The sequence below is a fragment of the Odontomachus brunneus genome, unplaced genomic scaffold (assembly GCF_010583005.1).
Source record: "Odontomachus brunneus isolate Ranch 3 - 2012 unplaced genomic scaffold, Obru_v1 Obru_scaffold_001, whole genome shotgun sequence".
NCBI classification, from domain to species: domain Eukaryota; kingdom Metazoa; phylum Arthropoda; class Insecta; order Hymenoptera; family Formicidae; genus Odontomachus; species Odontomachus brunneus.
In genome coordinates this window covers 2872703-2889816 of record NW_022639451.1, presented here as the reverse complement: position 1 = coordinate 2889816, position 17114 = coordinate 2872703, and the positions used below count along the sequence as shown (strand labels likewise).

At 38.8% G+C, this 17114-nt stretch overlaps 2 protein-coding genes across 9 annotated transcripts; one reads left to right on the top strand and one right to left on the bottom strand.

The window, feature by feature from the left end:
- Window positions 1-1410: 1410 nt before the first annotated feature.
- On the bottom strand, window positions 1411-4304 carry LOC116840672 (eukaryotic translation initiation factor 3 subunit G-like). 5 transcript variants are annotated; one of them, XM_032807707.1, is made up of 5 exons: window positions 4122-4304; window positions 3829-3921; window positions 2792-2878; window positions 2035-2484; window positions 1411-1920 (listed from the first exon to the last, which is right to left on the bottom strand). In XM_032807707.1, exons 3-5 carry the CDS (start codon window positions 2811-2813, stop codon window positions 1508-1510), a joined length of 885 nt encoding a protein of 294 aa, XP_032663598.1. In that variant the 5' UTR covers window positions 2814-2878; window positions 3829-3921; window positions 4122-4304; the 3' UTR covers window positions 1411-1507. The 5 variants fall into 5 exon arrangements, with proteins under 5 accessions (XP_032663598.1, XP_032663623.1, XP_032663587.1 ...); XM_032807732.1 differs by lacking the exon at window positions 2792-2878; XM_032807696.1 differs by lacking the exon at window positions 3829-3921 and having other exon boundaries at window positions 4122-4303.
- A 3700-nt stretch (window positions 4305-8004) lies between these two features.
- On the top strand, window positions 8005-16192 carry LOC116848997 (calcium homeostasis endoplasmic reticulum protein). 4 transcript variants are annotated; one of them, XM_032825737.1, is made up of 8 exons: window positions 8005-8242; window positions 8764-8934; window positions 10401-11067; window positions 11140-11211; window positions 11540-11939; window positions 13807-14210; window positions 14305-14670; window positions 14895-16192. In XM_032825737.1, exons 1-8 carry the CDS (start codon window positions 8224-8226, stop codon window positions 15187-15189), a joined length of 2394 nt encoding a protein of 797 aa, XP_032681628.1. In that variant the 5' UTR covers window positions 8005-8223; the 3' UTR covers window positions 15190-16192. The 4 variants fall into 4 exon arrangements, with proteins under 4 accessions (XP_032681628.1, XP_032681792.1, XP_032681714.1 ...); XM_032825901.1 differs by lacking the exon at window positions 8005-8242 and adding an exon at window positions 8285-8690; XM_032825823.1 differs by lacking the exon at window positions 8005-8242 and adding an exon at window positions 8286-8575.
- Window positions 16193-17114: the final 922 nt, after the last annotated feature.

The window sequence follows — 17114 nt, the reverse complement described above, 5'->3', positions numbered from 1 at the left end:
TCAATATGCTGCTTTCCGTAATAACCTTCTAGCTCTTACGGAAGAACAACATATTGATTGGCTGTCGCGCGGACTTCCGCCGCGCGGCAAGCATTACCGCGTCCTGTGTGCAGGAACCATCAGTTGCGTTGATGCTATACCATTTCCCAGATCGATAGTTACTAAAAAGTTTTGACCAGCCGTGTCCGTTTCTAGCTGATCGTTTTTCATGACTGTTGATTCATCCGGCAAGCGGGAATGTCAAAATAGAAGTGACATTTTGACAGTTTGACATTTCATACATACGTATTTTTATCAGAAGTTTATCCGCTCACATGTAACGCGCAATCAGTAGAAGAAGAGTAAGAATGTTAAAAAAGATAAGTAAGAAGTTTTTACTTTATTCGAATAAAGTAGAATGTTTATTAATAACGAATAATTTGAGAGCAAATCGCGTGAAAATATTAAAAGCAGAGACCCTTTGTGTTGTATGTGTATAAATTTATTATAATTTTGTATATTAACTTCTTACTTACCTTTTTTAACATTCTTATTATCAACACAACTGAGGTATAGAGGTGTAGAGATGTAGAGTTGTGACAGGTTATATGTTACGATGTTAAAACTAAACATCACGGGAGTGAGCGAAAAGTTATGGAAACAGAGGTTAATACCAAATTTTGTGAATCGGCAATTCCTCGTGCTATCTTGTGGAAGAAGAAGAAGGTTAGTACCAAATGTCAAAAGCCGTAAATTTCAGATAACGTTATTTTTTTATATAATACGACCTATGGTAAAGGCAGTCACACTATTTATTTTTACGCTCATGAACTCGATGCAAACGTTATCTCAAATTTACGGCTTTTGACATTTAGTACTAATTGGTACTTTCTTATTCTCTGTCTCCATAACTTGTCACTCACTCTCGTGATGTTTACTTTTGACACCGTGACATAAAACCTGTCACAACTCTACACCTCTGTACTCATCCGTCCGACAATGATATTAACCTTGAGAAATAAATTTATGGATCTTAGGAACTTTTGAACGTTGCCAACGATGTCCCCTCTTTTTTATGGATTTTGTCCGCTTACCGATTTTCCTTCACCGCGCTGGCTACACATCCCGCGCCCATAAAAATACGTTCTGTCCAGATATTCCTACGTCCATGGTCCATGGTCAAAACAGTCACGTGATCGAAATCGCCCTATATCCAGTAGCGATTTCGATCACATGACCTGTTTTGACATTAAAATTTTGCGTCAAGCGTAAGCATGAAAAGGCACCTTTAGCTTTGCACTTGTTATATTTCGATGTCAAAAATTATTAAAAAATCCGTTGTTATCAGTTGATAACAATCAGAATTATTAAAACAAAGGTTTTTCTGTCAACAATATTTTATTTGACATAGAAAGAAAAAACCCCGAGAAATTAAATCTTGAACGGCGGTTCATTTTAATGGTATTATGTACATTAATAAATGTAATGGTATTATGTACAATAATAAATATAAAAGCAGTCCTCAATCTTAGTTACTCTGAACTTGCGGTTTTGACCATTCTACACTTAGAATAAGGTGATCGTAGCCATAACCGTTCAGAGTTGTAATCGCTCTCGCTGCGTCTGCCCTGTGTTTGAAATGAACGTATGCGAAGCCCTTGCAGAGATTGGAAAGTTTCTCCTTGGCCAAGAATTGCTTTACCACGGACCCGAAGGGTTTTACGAGTTCATCCAGATCTGCATCAGTGGTGCTCTGCGAGAGATTGGAGATTCGGATTGCGGTCGTGTCGTCTCGTCTCTGCATTTGCATGGAATCACCGCGCTTGTTGCCGCCGTCGCGCATACCGGGCGGCACGTACTTGCCACCTTGCGGCTTAAGTTCTACCATTGCACCTGGTACGGCCGTGTTCACAAGCGGTTTCTTGTCGTCTGGCACTTTTCCTGGAACAGAGGAGAGCGTACGCTTAGAGATTTGCCGAAATAAAGAACGTATCGTGTACCGATATGCCGGCTAAAATACTAGGATCGACGTTTGCAGTTCAGGTCGTCACTTACCTCCAGCGAGAACAGTGTCTTTGTACGGACATTTGGACGTCCAATGGTCACCGTTGCAATTACGGCACTTGACGACACCCTTGTCACCCATGCTTTTCAGTTTATCCAACGAATCCTCCTCCACCTTGTTCTCCTCCTCTTTACTGGATATGAATTGCATAAAGACATCTTCACCGATAACAGTCGTCGCTGGATTAGGCCCCGGCCTATCGTCTTCAGAGTCCCCAAATTTGTCCCAATTCTTACGCGCCGCGATCGTCTTTGACACTACGCGTTGTTCCACCTTGAAGGTGCGCACCACTTTCACCCTCTTGTCGTCTTGATTGTATTTGTATTCAGTAAGTATTTTGTGGCCGTTCTCGTAGACCTCTGAGGGTACGGGCAGCACTCCTCCTTCCTCTTCGACCTCGTCGGCCCAGCTTGACTTTACCTCGGACGCAACTGGCATTTCTGGAAGAATTTAAGTAGATATGAGCGCTATTCTTGGTGTGTTGTGAGTGTGTATGTGTGTAAATATCAAGTCTCAAAATGTTAAAGGAATTGAATACTTTTTTTACGGATATATTAGATTTATTGCATATTTTTAATGGTATATTTCAATTAATGTTATTGAGAGAAGCTTATTTGTCCATGTGACAATATCTGATAATTGGATATAAGTTATATCGTACTATAATGGAATATAATATTTTGTGGGAACACATGGGACACTATGTTGATATATAAATACCTTAAATATCTATTATATATACTTAACCTATTACAGACATCTCAGTCATCTTATTTTTATAATAAATAAAATGTAACTAGAGAGAGAGAGAGAGCCAGAAAGTGTACACAAATGCTGAAACAAATTAGACATGAAATTATACAATATTTTATATGCAGAATATTTTATAATATCACACATTATTGGGGTGTATATCTTATTTAAAATATAACTCTTTATAAAAGATTCTTTACAGAATGTATCCTGTCATGATTCAATCTATCTATTTTATCATCAGAGTTATGTTTGACAATTTTTTATGGATGTTTCACAGTGCATGAAAAACTGAATGCTGTCAACCATTGTTATCAGAATCAATCAGTATCAAAGACAATTTCATTCAAGGCTTACAACAGGCACACAAGCTTGGCAAGATTAAAAAAATTAAAGATACCTGCCTCTCCGTTACTCTTTACTATTTATAAAAAGATATATCCTTTACTATTCTCATTAAATCAATCAAATCTTACAACTGCTATACATATAGTTCATGTGTAACATCATACTTATAAGATAAATCATAATGGATGATTTTGGATCATAATGGGTAGCTTTTTATCCTATGAGACAGATTATTAACCGCATGTCTAATCAAATTATAGAAAGTGATCTATTATATAGTGTATAAATAACGATTGCGCATATAGATACACCATACGAACTGCTGACCCGAGCGTGTAGTATAAGCACGTTGAAAAATAGAATTAAATTACATTAAAGTGTATAGCTGAAGCAATATTTGCTAATATGTGTGCTAAAGCGGCAAAAGTAAATGTGTTCTTACGGAATAATTGTGTAATTTTATTTTTTTATAAGAGATTTCATCAGAACCATTTTGCGGCATATTATTTACATATGAAAATAATAGCATAGATATGTTTACATTTTTTAGTCTTTTTCAGAAACCTCCAGAGATATAGAGGACATCAAAACAAAAATAGTTTTTACTAATAACGTTCGAAAGCGGCAAAAACGTGCAAGACAAGTTTGGCTGTATGTCGGAGTAATGGCGTTAAGGTACGAACCGTGGCAGCACCTCTAGCCAAGTATTGAAGGAAGGAAGGAAGCTTGGCTGTACTATGGTGTAACCTAACCTGCACTTGTTGACCATCGATTTTCTGAAACCGCGATTTACCGTCTACTATTTCTACTAAACGAACGCACGCAAAATCCTGATACACGAAATGGCCGAATTGGTGATAAATATGTGCATCATCGTTGGTACAAACGATCGTATGCGCGACACATGCTTTAAAACATAAAATAAGGCTGAATGCCGTTTCAAAAGCGGAAAATCGAATATTATTGGAAGAATTACCTGTAATAAATCTGAAATCACGTTAACAGCAAACGGTCAGAATTGATAAATCACGACGAAACAAGCGGAATACACGTAAAACTCACAGATTCTCGCACGAAACCGAACCGAATTGAGTTTATCCACGGCGATACAATAACGGAAGATAGAAGGACTTTGCACTTGCACGGCAACTCAAAGTTAAGCCAGTATTCATAGTCAGGCCTTATATTTAAGTTCATCTTCAGATGTTCTACGGATCATTTTATTGGCTACAGAGCATCTAAAGACGAACTTAAAGGCCAGTATTCATAGTCCGATCTTATATTTAAGATCATCTTAAGTACTGTCTTAAGATGTCATGAACCAATCACAAAGCCGTTTGCATCTTAAGACATTTCTTAAGACGGTTTTGAAATAAAATTCGACTATAAATACCGGCCAAAGAGACCTTAAATACAAGTCCCTATCTACGGGTGCGTTCAGATTCCCTACCCGGGTGCACTCTATCACTAGAAACACTATAGTATATGTTACATATACTATAGCACTTCTAGTATTAGAGTGCACCCGGGTAGGGAATCTGAACGTACCCTAAAATAGGTGTAGTAATGGCTTCTGCACACAGGACGCGATAATGCTTGCCGCGCGGCAAAAGTCCGCGCGAGAGCCAATCAATATGTTGTTTTTCCATAAGAGTTAGAAGGTTATTACGGCAAGCAGCATATTGATTGGCTGTCGCGCAAACTCCGTCACGCGGCAAGCATTACCGCGTTCTGTGTGCAGAAGCCATAAGCTTTAATAGTTCCTGCACACAGGACGTGGTAATGCTTGCCGCGCGGCGGAAGTCCGCGCGACAGCCAATCAATATGTTGTTTTTCCGTAAGAGCTAGAAGGTTATTACGGAAAGCAGCATATTGATTGGCTGTCGCGTGAACTTCCGCCGCGCGGCAAGCATTACCGCATCCTGTGTGCAGGAGCCATTAAGTCTTAAGAAATTGATCAATCATAGTGGAATTATAGAGGAATAATCAATTGTGATTGGTTAATTTCTTACGGCTTAAAGCTTACTACAGCTAGGTTGCGTTCTTTAATTTGCAACAGATGTAGTTGAATGCATCTCGTGGATGCATCAAGATTGCACTTTTTAAGGTTACTAGCTAGTGATGTACTGTCCCTAGAAAATAAATTCGCTATTGGTTATTGGATCGATGTATGTCCGTTGTCGGGTCCTAATTATATATAATATGTATTTCATATGGTTCAATTAAAATAAATTAATCAAGCTCTTTGCAATCTTTGGTAATTGCAATCTGATCATCTGATCAAGTTTCAAGTAATAACTATTAATACAGGTTCAGTCCTTGTTTAAGAAGAGTTTGAGAATCTCAAATAATTAATAAATTGAAATAATATGTTACATAATTCTTTAAATAAAGAAGATAAAATATTAATACACTTTAAATATAATACATTATCCTCTGTTGTTCGTGAGACGAACTCCTGGGGTCCGATGCTTGACGATGTACGAATGAGATACGCATGCGAAAATCTACAGTATACGTAACGTGAACTATACAATTTTGCATGCGTATCTCATTCGCATATCGTCAAAAATCGAGCCCCTGATCTGCTCCTGTGTTTATAGGTTTGTTCGAGTTGCTTGTACTTTTCATACTTTTATACCTAATGCTCGTTGTACACTAGTGCACCTCAAACAACACAAATTTTCCAAAATACATTCTGAAGACATTTTCAGGACGGAGGGACGTTATCAGAGTATTCTTAGGACATTCAAAGGTGTGAATTGTCTGAAAATAGTTAATATCCAATAAGTTTATTTGTATTAATTGAGCTTTTTACACTTTCACACTTAGTGCATATTAATTCTTTAGGGGTTCTAAAAATGGCGTCATGTTTTCCGTTCGTGTTACGAGTGTAAATGCAATTCTAATATACCTTTTACACTTGATCCCAAGCAAGAGTGAAAAGTGTATCAGAATTGCATTTACACTCGTAAAGCCCGTATCAGACTACGGATTAAGATTGAGATTGAATTGAAAATTGGCCAATCAGAGCAAAGTTCACCAAACTTGAGCTTAGTAAGTTTTGCTCTGATTGGCTAATTTTTAATTCAATCTCAATCTTAATCCGTAGTCACACGAACGGAAAACATGTCGCCATTTTTAGAACCCCTAAAGAATTAATGTGCACTAAGTGTGAAAGTATAAAAAGTTCAATTAATGCGAATAAACTTATTGGATATTAGCTATTTTCAGACAACCCACATCTTCAAAGGACATCCTAAAAATATTCTGATGACATCTTTTCGTCCTAAAAGCATCTTCAGAATATATTTTGGAAAATTTGTGTTGTATGAGGTGCACTAGTGTGCAACGGGCATTAGGTGTAAAAGTGTGAATAGTACAAGTAACTCGAATAAACCTCATGAGACTGCAAGAGCAGGAGCAAGAGCAGACCATAGAATATTATAGTTATAGATGGGTGATTATACTATTCTGTAACGTCCGGATCTATTTTAAAACATTAATAATATATTATTATAGACCGGAGGCCGACTTGTCTGATTTCAGACATCACTAAATATTTTATCCCTATTACTTAGACATAAGTACGTGCGCATGTGTATATTCGCGTGCGTTAAAACATTGGGCGCATTCAGTAGAAAAAGCGCTCAGTGAGCGCAATCAACGATTATTGGTTCTTGCTATTAGATCCCTAAATCTAGACCAATTACATTGACAAATTACTCAACTGTTGTGCAACTGTTGAGTCTGCTGAATGCAGCCATTATAATTAAAATTATAATGCCGAATGCTGCGTGCCGTTAGAGAGTCTTAAAACTCGATAGATCAACCTAGAGAAACCGTAATCGCTCAGTGCGATAAGAAGTCCCGCTGCTAACATAACAGGAGCATGAAAACTGAATCCAAACACCACTCAGGACACCGACGCGGCGACATCGACGCGGTGACATCATATCGATGGAATGAATCTCTTCCCTCTCCATGACTCCATCAGCCAATCAGAAAATGACTCTCAGCAATAAAGGAACGTGTAAAAACGCGCGCATCGGTAGAGAAGGCGATCATTTTCTTATAATTATTCTTGTAATCATTTTCGCTGGTAATTCTTGTAATATATTAGTCTTAAAGAGAACGTGTAGTAATTACTCTTGCCCATCCTCTATACTTCGAACATTGCAAAACCGAAATTAAGAATCGCGGGCCGCATCATCCCGCGCAGCGCTGAAACATCGAGACCGAACCAGAAAGACGAGCAGCGCTGATTTCTCGCCAGATTCATCGATCGTTTCGCCAGACTCCGAAGACCCAGGGTAAACTCGGTGAAAAGCAGAGTGACTCAAAAGTGGAGTCATCACGGGTGTATATCAGTTGGACACTGGGCAATTGTACATAGTCCAATCACAAGTCGCTGTTCCAAGGGACCCTACAAATGTCTCTAATCACACGGTGCTGTGATTGGCTGTGTCTAAATGCACCGTGCCAAGTGCACCGCTCCCAATCATCACTCTGTTGGCCGTCCACGTAAGTCACTAATTTTAGCTGCGTTCCGAAATTTACTGCCGTACTGAAATCCTATACGTAACATGAACTATAGATTTTCTAATATACGTAACATGAACTATAGATTTTCAGTACTGGCAGTGCATTTCAGAACGCAGCCTTTATTACTTTCGAATTTCCTTATATAGTACCTATTGTGGGCGTAACAATTCCCTCGGATCCAAATCTCACTCGCTCTACTCTTGTTATCGTAAGCACCCAGAGTTCGCTATGGCGACGGGAGCACAGAGTGTGCGTGTTCCGACTGCACTCTCTGCACTCTCGCCGTTTTCTCCACCCCAACGGCCAATGCGGTGTCACTCTCGTCTCCTTTCTGATATTACGGAAAATATAAGTTGGCAATACCAAAGGCGCCGCGAAGATCGTAATGGCGATATGTAGCGCGTTGTCAAGCCCGCCGTGAAGGAATAATGATCCACAGTGCTGTTTTCCGTTTATATATGAAATAACGGCTGCACGAGCAGTGAACACGCACCGGGCACTTTTCACGTGATCAGAGACTAGGACTCGCTACGATGGACCAGGCCCCTGCAGGTGAGCACCCTGTTCTGTGTTACACCGCCGCTTTGGCCGCAGTGCGCTACCGCAGCACGTTCTCTCTCAGTTTCGTTCAGAGCACCCTTATTACGGTGCACCAATCCCGCATTCTCATATATTACCTGCGACTACGTGACAGTCGTCATGCTTGTGATTTCGTCGTTTTTTTTACCTGCGCTTGACCTTACTCGGCGAACATAAAGCATGTTCGAAGCGTGGGTCCGCTCAATAGGTTACCTGCGTGTCTTACAACCAACTTGCTATCGAGTGTTGAGCGAGTAGACGCGAAGGAAAATATCTCATGTAAATGAGCTTGCGAGAATATTTTAGGTTAGAATAATTTTGGACTTGCATGAGTAGCGATTTATCATTTCCACCATTTTCGATTCATTTTCCGCGGGAATGTACTCAGATAGTAGCTAAATTTAGACGTGATTACGAGCTTGTACGTGTTTTATACCGCGAACTCGACTTACCTCGATCACCTAACTTGATTCTTGATTTCGTGTGACGCACAGATACAGAGTTACGGAACATCATTGACAAGCTGGCGCAGTTTGTCGCGCGCAACGGACCAGAATTTGAGCAGATGACTAAGAACAAGCAGAAGGACAACCCAAAGTTTGGTTTCCTGTTCGGCGGGGAGCACTTCAACTACTATCAGTACAAAGTGACCACGGAGCAAGCCAGTAAGTGGCACATATCCCCTTAACAGCTACAGTTCAGTCGAGAAGCATAAAAAAGATAACACGCTTTGTACAACAAGTAATAGAATGACTTTGAAAAACCATATCGGTGAAACAGATCTCATCATTGCAACTATACATTATTGCACATGGAATAGGGAAAACACTTCCTTTCAAGATCTTGGGATCGCTATTTGTTAAGCTGAATACTCTCGCACTGTAAATATATCCTTAGAATTCCTTGGCAATGGTGATCTCAAGAAGACAAGTAGCTTTGACACTTTTACTGGAGCTTATTTAAATATGGAGTCTAAATATATTGTCAATATGTTGCTTTGAGCTTCACTTCTGTAATAGCGTGCCCTGTAAAGTAGTCTAATACCGTTGAAATATGAAGAAAACTCGAGAGCAAAGGCAAGAGTAGAAAAGAGCACAATAGCAATTAAAAGAGTTTATATACAGAATATCTGATAACTTACTACAGAGCCATGGCGTATATAGGTAGGTTAGGTTAAGCTCTGTACAAAAGTCCTCTACCATTTTGCAAACAATTATGTAAGATTTTGAGTTACTTGAAAGAGACCGGAGTGATCACACACTATGCAGTACCATGAACTTTGATGGCGACGCCTGCTATCGTGTGCTTGTGAATTACATCAGATAAAAAAAGTCCTCTACCATTTTACAAATGATTCAAGTTATTAGTTAAAGAAGATTTAAAGAAGAAAATTACACGTGTTCGTCCGCCAATCTTCTTTAATTATTAACTCGGAAATTTACGCGTTATTTGCAAAGTGGTAGAGGACTTTTTTCTTCAGTTTGACCAAATCTACAAGTACACGATGGCAAGTGTCGTGTACTCGCATAGTGCGCGATCACTCAACAATTTTTTTAATTAATAGCTCAAAACGCTTTACGTGGTTGCTCGCGAAATAATAAAAACTTTTTTTGTTGAGTTTTACCTAATCTATCTGTACGCCGCGGCTCGGTAGCGAATTGTCAAACATCCTGTGTATATAACGTGTACAATAAGTTGCTGGATAGTTTAGACATGATAAAGTTGGGACTTCACCAAAATTGAGCGTCATTACTGCGACGGGTTTGTCTAGTATTATTGATAATTATTAATTATCATTAATATATTATTTTTATTTATTATTATTTGATGTTCTTAATTATTAATTATATTATCGCGTAATAACCACGAATCCGCCGGTAATAACTAAATTTCGACAGTCTGATTAGTTCCCAACTTCATTGTATCTAAACTGTCTTGCAATCCACTGTAACATACTTTTCTTGTGTAAAAAACCAAGTATTTCTGTACAAGATAAGACTCGGTAGAGCAAATAAAAAAATTAAAAACTCAAAAAAGAAAGCAAAATCGGACTATTTGTATAACAATTTTTCTCAATATCAATTGAAAGGACTCAGGCATCTCACAATAATCCACCGTCATTCGTTTACAGTTTTAAAGCAAAAAGGAATAAATCCAATGCAAAATGCAGACCCACGTTTAAACGTTTCGCAGCAGCAGCAAACAGCCGCTACCGTCTCGCAGCCACTGAATAACGTCAATCTTGCGTCCGGTCTAAGTACACAACAAAACAATGGCATAAATCCGGTGGTCGGAATCGGACCGGTCGGAAGCCAAGGCGGTCCCGTTTTGCCTGGCGTGCCTGGACAGATCGGGGGGCCGGGAAATGCAGGGCCGCCCGGAATCGGACCAGTTTCCGGCATGGGAGGTGTGAACCCACCGATCGCCGGGGTCGCGCAAGCGGTTAACATCGGGGGCCCACCCGCGTGGCTCCAGAATGAACTGGCGAATCTACAGTCGCAGCAGACAACGTTGCAGGACCAAGTCAGACAATCAGAACAGAACCTGGCTGCACAACATGCTGCGCTGATGGCGCAACAGCAGGGAAGAGTAGAGGACGCCGTGAGGCAGGCACAGGAAACGGCGCTGCAAAACAGTGCGCAAAGCACAAACACAGATCTGGCTGCGTTTGACACGGTACTGCAACCGATCATCGATAGCTGCACGAAGGACAGCATAAGCGCGGGAAAGGCCTGGATACTTCAAAACTCAATTACGCCACAGAGCAATCAAGTAGTCGCCGATCATTTGCTGAAGAAGTACGTATGAGCGAGCGGTTTTCGCCGATTAGAGCGCACGTGCGTGTCTATATTCTGGAATTTTTCTTTCAGAGTAATTCAGGGAACAACTTTTAGCCACAAACTGCACATTATTTATCTGGTGAATGATGTCTTGCATCACTGGTTAGTATAATGCATCACGTATAAGACAGAATGGCACGAGTCCGTTGCGATGGCAACTTCTTTGTCGTAATAATTCTGCTCAGAAACGGCTTTTTTCTCTTTCTCTCTCTTGCGCTCTTGTGGCATCCGTCCTCCGAATAATTTCGCAAATATTCCATCATTTCTCCTCAAGATCTCGAAATCCTAAAAATTCTTGTCCCTAACATTTCCCGATTGCTCCAAGAGACACTCGTGCCTACTTTACGATTGCATTAAACGACGATGTGTCATAAGTTATCATGTTATGTAACCACGAGCGTGGATGATATTTAATTGGAAACTTCTTCAGTGCAAGAAAGAAATCTATGGATCTTCGTAAGGCGATGGAAAGTGTTGTTGTGCCCATGTTCTGTAACACCTCACTAGCCGCATCTGAAGAACAGCTTAATAAGCTAAACAAACTGTTGAGCTTGTGGGAGTCGAAGAACAATTACTTCGACGAAGGAATCATAGATAAGTTGAAGCAGCCGAGTGCTTCTTGGTCGGAATACCAAGCTAGTTTGGTAGCGCAGTATGCCAACGCTATCACACCCATTACGGCGTCAACGAAGCAAACGTTCGATAACTATCAAGCGCAACATCAAGCGTTCGTTACACATGCGCTCAGACAAATCCAGAATATCGAGCAGCAAAAGATAGCAATAGATCAGCAATTGAAAGCACCGCCGCCGCCGCCACCACCCCAAATGGTAATAATCCTGTTCTCCTTTTTCTTTTGCGTTCAATTTTTATTCAATTAAAATTTTATTTATATTGATTTTATTTAATTAGGCTCTTAGATATACAATTAAAAGAGAAAAATAGAGCCAATAAGAGCCAACGCGTTCTATTTCTTGTGAGATTTATACGAATTTATTTAATCTGATTATTAGGGATTTTAGTAAAATATTCTATAGTATTCTACGAATAGCCTATGAATTTACATAGTCGAATTTACATAGGGAGATTAAGTCAAACGGTTCGATTGTGTTTTCGACTTTTTTCAGATCAATATTAAATTGGAAAAAATTATTTTTATATTAATATAATAAAGAATGCTATATATATATATGTACATGCGCGCGCGCGCGCGCACACACACACACACACACACACACACACACACACACACAAACTACAAAGATAAAAGTGCGATATGGTACATGTCAAATAAATAAGAACGGCAGTCATTTTCCGTGCTTTTATAGTTTAAAGTTTAATTGAAAGCCCATAATAAAGCAAGTATGATAAAACAATCAGTATAATTATATTTATTACAGACTTACAATTAAACTTTTTATAATCATGTCAAGTGACTCTGTTGTTTTTATTTATTTGACATTTGTCGCTCTGTTATTTTTATGTTTGTTAACAACGTTTCTTATATAATATTTGTTTTTTGAACTCACAAGGGAAGGTCCTGAGGTGATTCACTAGTTTTGGTTCAAAACTTATGCTGACATATTGTATATGGTGTCACTAAGACAGAATGCAAGTTACAATCCCTATCTTTGCGATATAACAAAATGACGGTATAATATATTTTTTTATTTTTCAATTTATTTTTCAAATAAACTACTCCCGCTTCGATTCGTTTTTTGAATATAGATTGAAACGTTTAACGTATGTCCGTTTAAAAACGCCTAATGAAAACCATTTCAATAAAATTTTTGTTTAATCGTTTAAGCAGATTTACGATTTAACGGAATGGTTTAAACGGATTTTGTTGAGATACGGATTCTGTAATACGTAATCTCTAAAGTACAATCAGTATATTCTTCATTGAAATGCTATACATATAACTGGTGGTTTAGTTAAAAATATAGCACTATAATTAATAAAATCTTGCTGAAAAAATCAAAATGGATAGTAGCGACTGTTTCTATTATTGATGCCATTTGCAAAGGCGGATAGTGTCATTGCATCCAAGTCGCATGAAAGTCGGTAATCCCGTCGCCACAAACGCAGAAAGTTGGATTTGACACAGTGTATAATGAATTTGTAATATACAGATCTTGCAATGAAATCTTACTTTTTGGATCAAAATTAATGAGATATAAAATTAAGCGGTAAAATGGGAGTGTTCCCAATGAAAATCAATGATAATTCACTGATCATCAGTAAAATGTTCCTTATATTTATTCAGTCAGCAATATTTTTACTGATTTACTTTAATATTTATAGGGATAAGAGAATATATACGAGAATATATATTTTACAGTCATGCAAAGGAGAAAAGTATATACGCGGTGTGATATCATTGTTGATTCTTTTTCTGTGACTTGCACGATTGCCAGAAAGAGTTAGCGATTCTTGTCTCTGTTTAAAGATATATAAAGATATATAAACGGATCCAGCGTTATATCCAACGGATACATATTTTCAAAAACATGTGATCGCGATTTTTATATATTTATTACGTATCTTACGTATTATTACATATCTATTATATTTTATGCATCTTTATTATACGTATATTTTTATTTATGTATCTATAAACATATGTACTAAATACATATTTTAACGTGTAATATGGAGTTCTACGCGCCACTTATGAATATTTTTGTCTTTTCGCAGAATCAGCAGAACATTTCCATACCACCTAGTCATCCCGGACCGCCGGGCACAATAGGCACAGATGTGAACTTCAGCCAACCGCCACCGGGATGGGGTGTGCCTCAATCAAACGAACCACCGCCATTTAGCAACGTACCTCTGCCGGACTTTTCGAAGCCACCACCAGGTTTTGGACCCGCACCTGTTATTCATGAACCTTCCGTGGAGGACTTAATGCCTAGCATGCCTTACTTCGAGCTCCCAGCCGGTCTTATGGTGCCCCTGATAAAGCTGGAGGATGGGGAATACAAGCCGCTAGATCCTGACGCGATAAGACTTCCACCGCCTGCTCCTCCAAGCGATCGTTTGGTTGCAGCTGTAGAAGCGTTTTACGCGCCACCAAATCATGATTCTCCGAGAGACAGGTCGGTATTACTGAGTTCACGTAATGCCTGAGAAAAAAACCAGTCTGTAAGAGTCATTTCGTTCTATAAGATGCGTTCTCAATTGTGTTTGCAGTGATGGCTGGGAGAAGTTGGGATTGTACGAGTATTACAAGGCGAAGAATTCCGCGCGCAAGCGCAAGGAGGAGGATATAACCGCCGGCATCAGACAAAGATCTAGATCTCCATCACCGATCCTGCGACCGAGATCCAAAAGTCCTAGTCCGCCAAAGAAACGTTACAGGAGCAAATCGCGCAGCAGGTCGCGTTCACGTTCGCGAGGCAGAAGTAGATCCAGATCGCCGGCGACTAACCACAGACGCAATAGTCGCAATAGCAATCATAATAGCAGAAGTAGAAGGAGGAGAAACAGTAATAAGGATCGTAGCCCTGACAGAAGGATGGATAGACAAGATAGGAGTCCAACACCTCCAAGTTTTCTGTAAATGTCAACGTTTATTTTTCTAACTGATGAGTAAATTTTACTCTGATTACGTTTAAATTTTGAACTTTCACTTTTTGTGTTTTTTTTTTTCCTTTTTTCTTCCATATAATGAAATTCCTACAACGATGTTAGTCTACTGGATAACTTAGAATCACCCAACGCGATTTAAAAATTCAAGTTCTTAGCCACACTTAGAAATTTCCGTTTCACGTTGTTTTCAGTGGCTCCACATACAGTAAAGTTCCGCAGGAGATCAGTATCGACGAGAGCAATAAAGGACATCAGTTGCTCAAGAAAATGGGTTGGGGTGGTGCGGGTCTTGGCGCGAACGAACAGGGTATCGAGGCGCCCATCTCTGGCGGCGAGATTCGCGATAAGAACGATCAGTACAAAGGAGTCGGTATCAATCTAAATGACCCGTACGAGAACTTCAGGAAAAGTAAGGGTCAGGCCTTCATCACAAGAATGAAAGCAAGAGCGGAGGAGCGAGCCGAGGAGAGAGGGGAGCGTGACTGAAAGCGTCGTTGATGAAATACGAGGTTATTTGAGTGTTCATGAAACTTTTGTTATTGGAACCAGTCACAAAACCTGGTATACTCCGAAGAAGAAAAGAAGAAGAAGATTCTTGTTTCGCGATGGACACAATTCTGGAGCGTTTATCCGCGGTCCTATCTGTCTTTCAAGACTCGCTTGAAAGATCGACACACTTCCTTGACTCTTAAGAGCAGTTGTCTTTCATCAACCGAACCCCATCGTGCCGAGTGATCGCAGATGGGTGCTGATTGTTGTATTCTGATGCCAACACTCACTCCTGATGACAGCAATCAGCGCGTATTTTGTGTCTCAAAAAATTGTACATTTTTTATATAGGTACACATATTCTGGAACGCGACATTTCTGAAGAATTAATCTCAATTTTCCGGCGCTTGAGCGCGTACGCTGATGTACATTTTTTATGAGTATACAGAGTGTCACGTAACATCTATCACGTCGATATCTATCACGTGACATGGTGCATAAATTGAAATTGTACCTATTTGTTGTTTAATGATTCTTTTATTGGATGTTGTATACGACATTCTATTAGAAATTACAGAGAAACATATATTTAATGACTCTGTATCGATAAATGAAGCTATATCGAGCTCCGAAGCTCTTTCGAAATCTGATAAAAGGAGATTGGTCCATTTTATTTGCATAATTTTGCATTAATCGGGATTAAAGTGAAGCAAGATCCTTCGTCTCTCGGACTAAGGGAGTCACAATTCCTGTTACATTTTAATCGTGTACGTAATGCGTAACGACGATAATTTTCGTTCCGTTGCCACGCATTACATTACAGCAGCATGTTGCATGATCATACAGTTTTCTTCTGTATTATCTTGTTATGTGAACATAAGGGAGAGAAACAGAAAAATACAGACCATACAGTACGTATCTAGTAAGTTAAGAAATGATTATATTGGATACACAACGCGATAGCTCAAAGAAAAATAAAAACTGTACATTTATTACGAAACGGGCATTTGGCCTCGAAAGTGAATGCATAAATAATCCTCTCGCTGTTGCAGATACATCCTCCTCCTTTCTTTTTAGTGGGCATGCGTTGTCCTACAAAAGAATGTGTACTTTAAAAAGTAGAATAATTTTCTGAAAAGTAATGCTGAAGAATACAAATACCAAGACAATATTTTGAAACATTGAAGATTAAAATTAAATTAAAGTTGTTAATACAATTAACAATTTAAAATTGTCAATACAAAGAGATCCTAAAATTGTTGATACAATTAAGAAGTTACAAATTGTCACTGCAAAAAGATTTTAAAATTGTTAATACAATTAAGAACTTTAAAGTTCTTAATACAGTTGTGGTTTACAAAATTGTTAATACAATTTTACTGAAATATTAGAATTGTCTCGTACAACTAATTGCATTAATATGTACATTTAAATACAGTAAAAGTGTACTCAAACGGATAGCTATTAACATATTGCGAAAGAATCACGAAAATTCTCGTTAGGTATCGAAGAGGATCCCAAGTTGATGTAGTTTATTTTATTTTCACGGAAATTATTAATATCCTTAAAAAATGGATACATTTTTTTTGTTTTATTACATACAAATCTTCAGTATTAACCTAATATCTGGTCGCTGAGCACGATTAGTAATAAAACGACTGATCCGCAATGTATTAATGCACCTACATGTAGGTCGAGTTTTTTAATTCATTGATGGACCCATCATATGATGCGCAAATGCAACGTTTCACTGTATTTACGCATCATGCGATGGATCCATCGATGAATTAAAAAACTCGCCCGTACTGTTTTTGGGAAAGTAGCTTCTCTTCAAGTATAGTCTAATAATATCACTGATTTGGCTTTTCAAACTGACCGAAATATTCACAGAGCTATCAATAACTTTGTTCTGAAATTCTGGA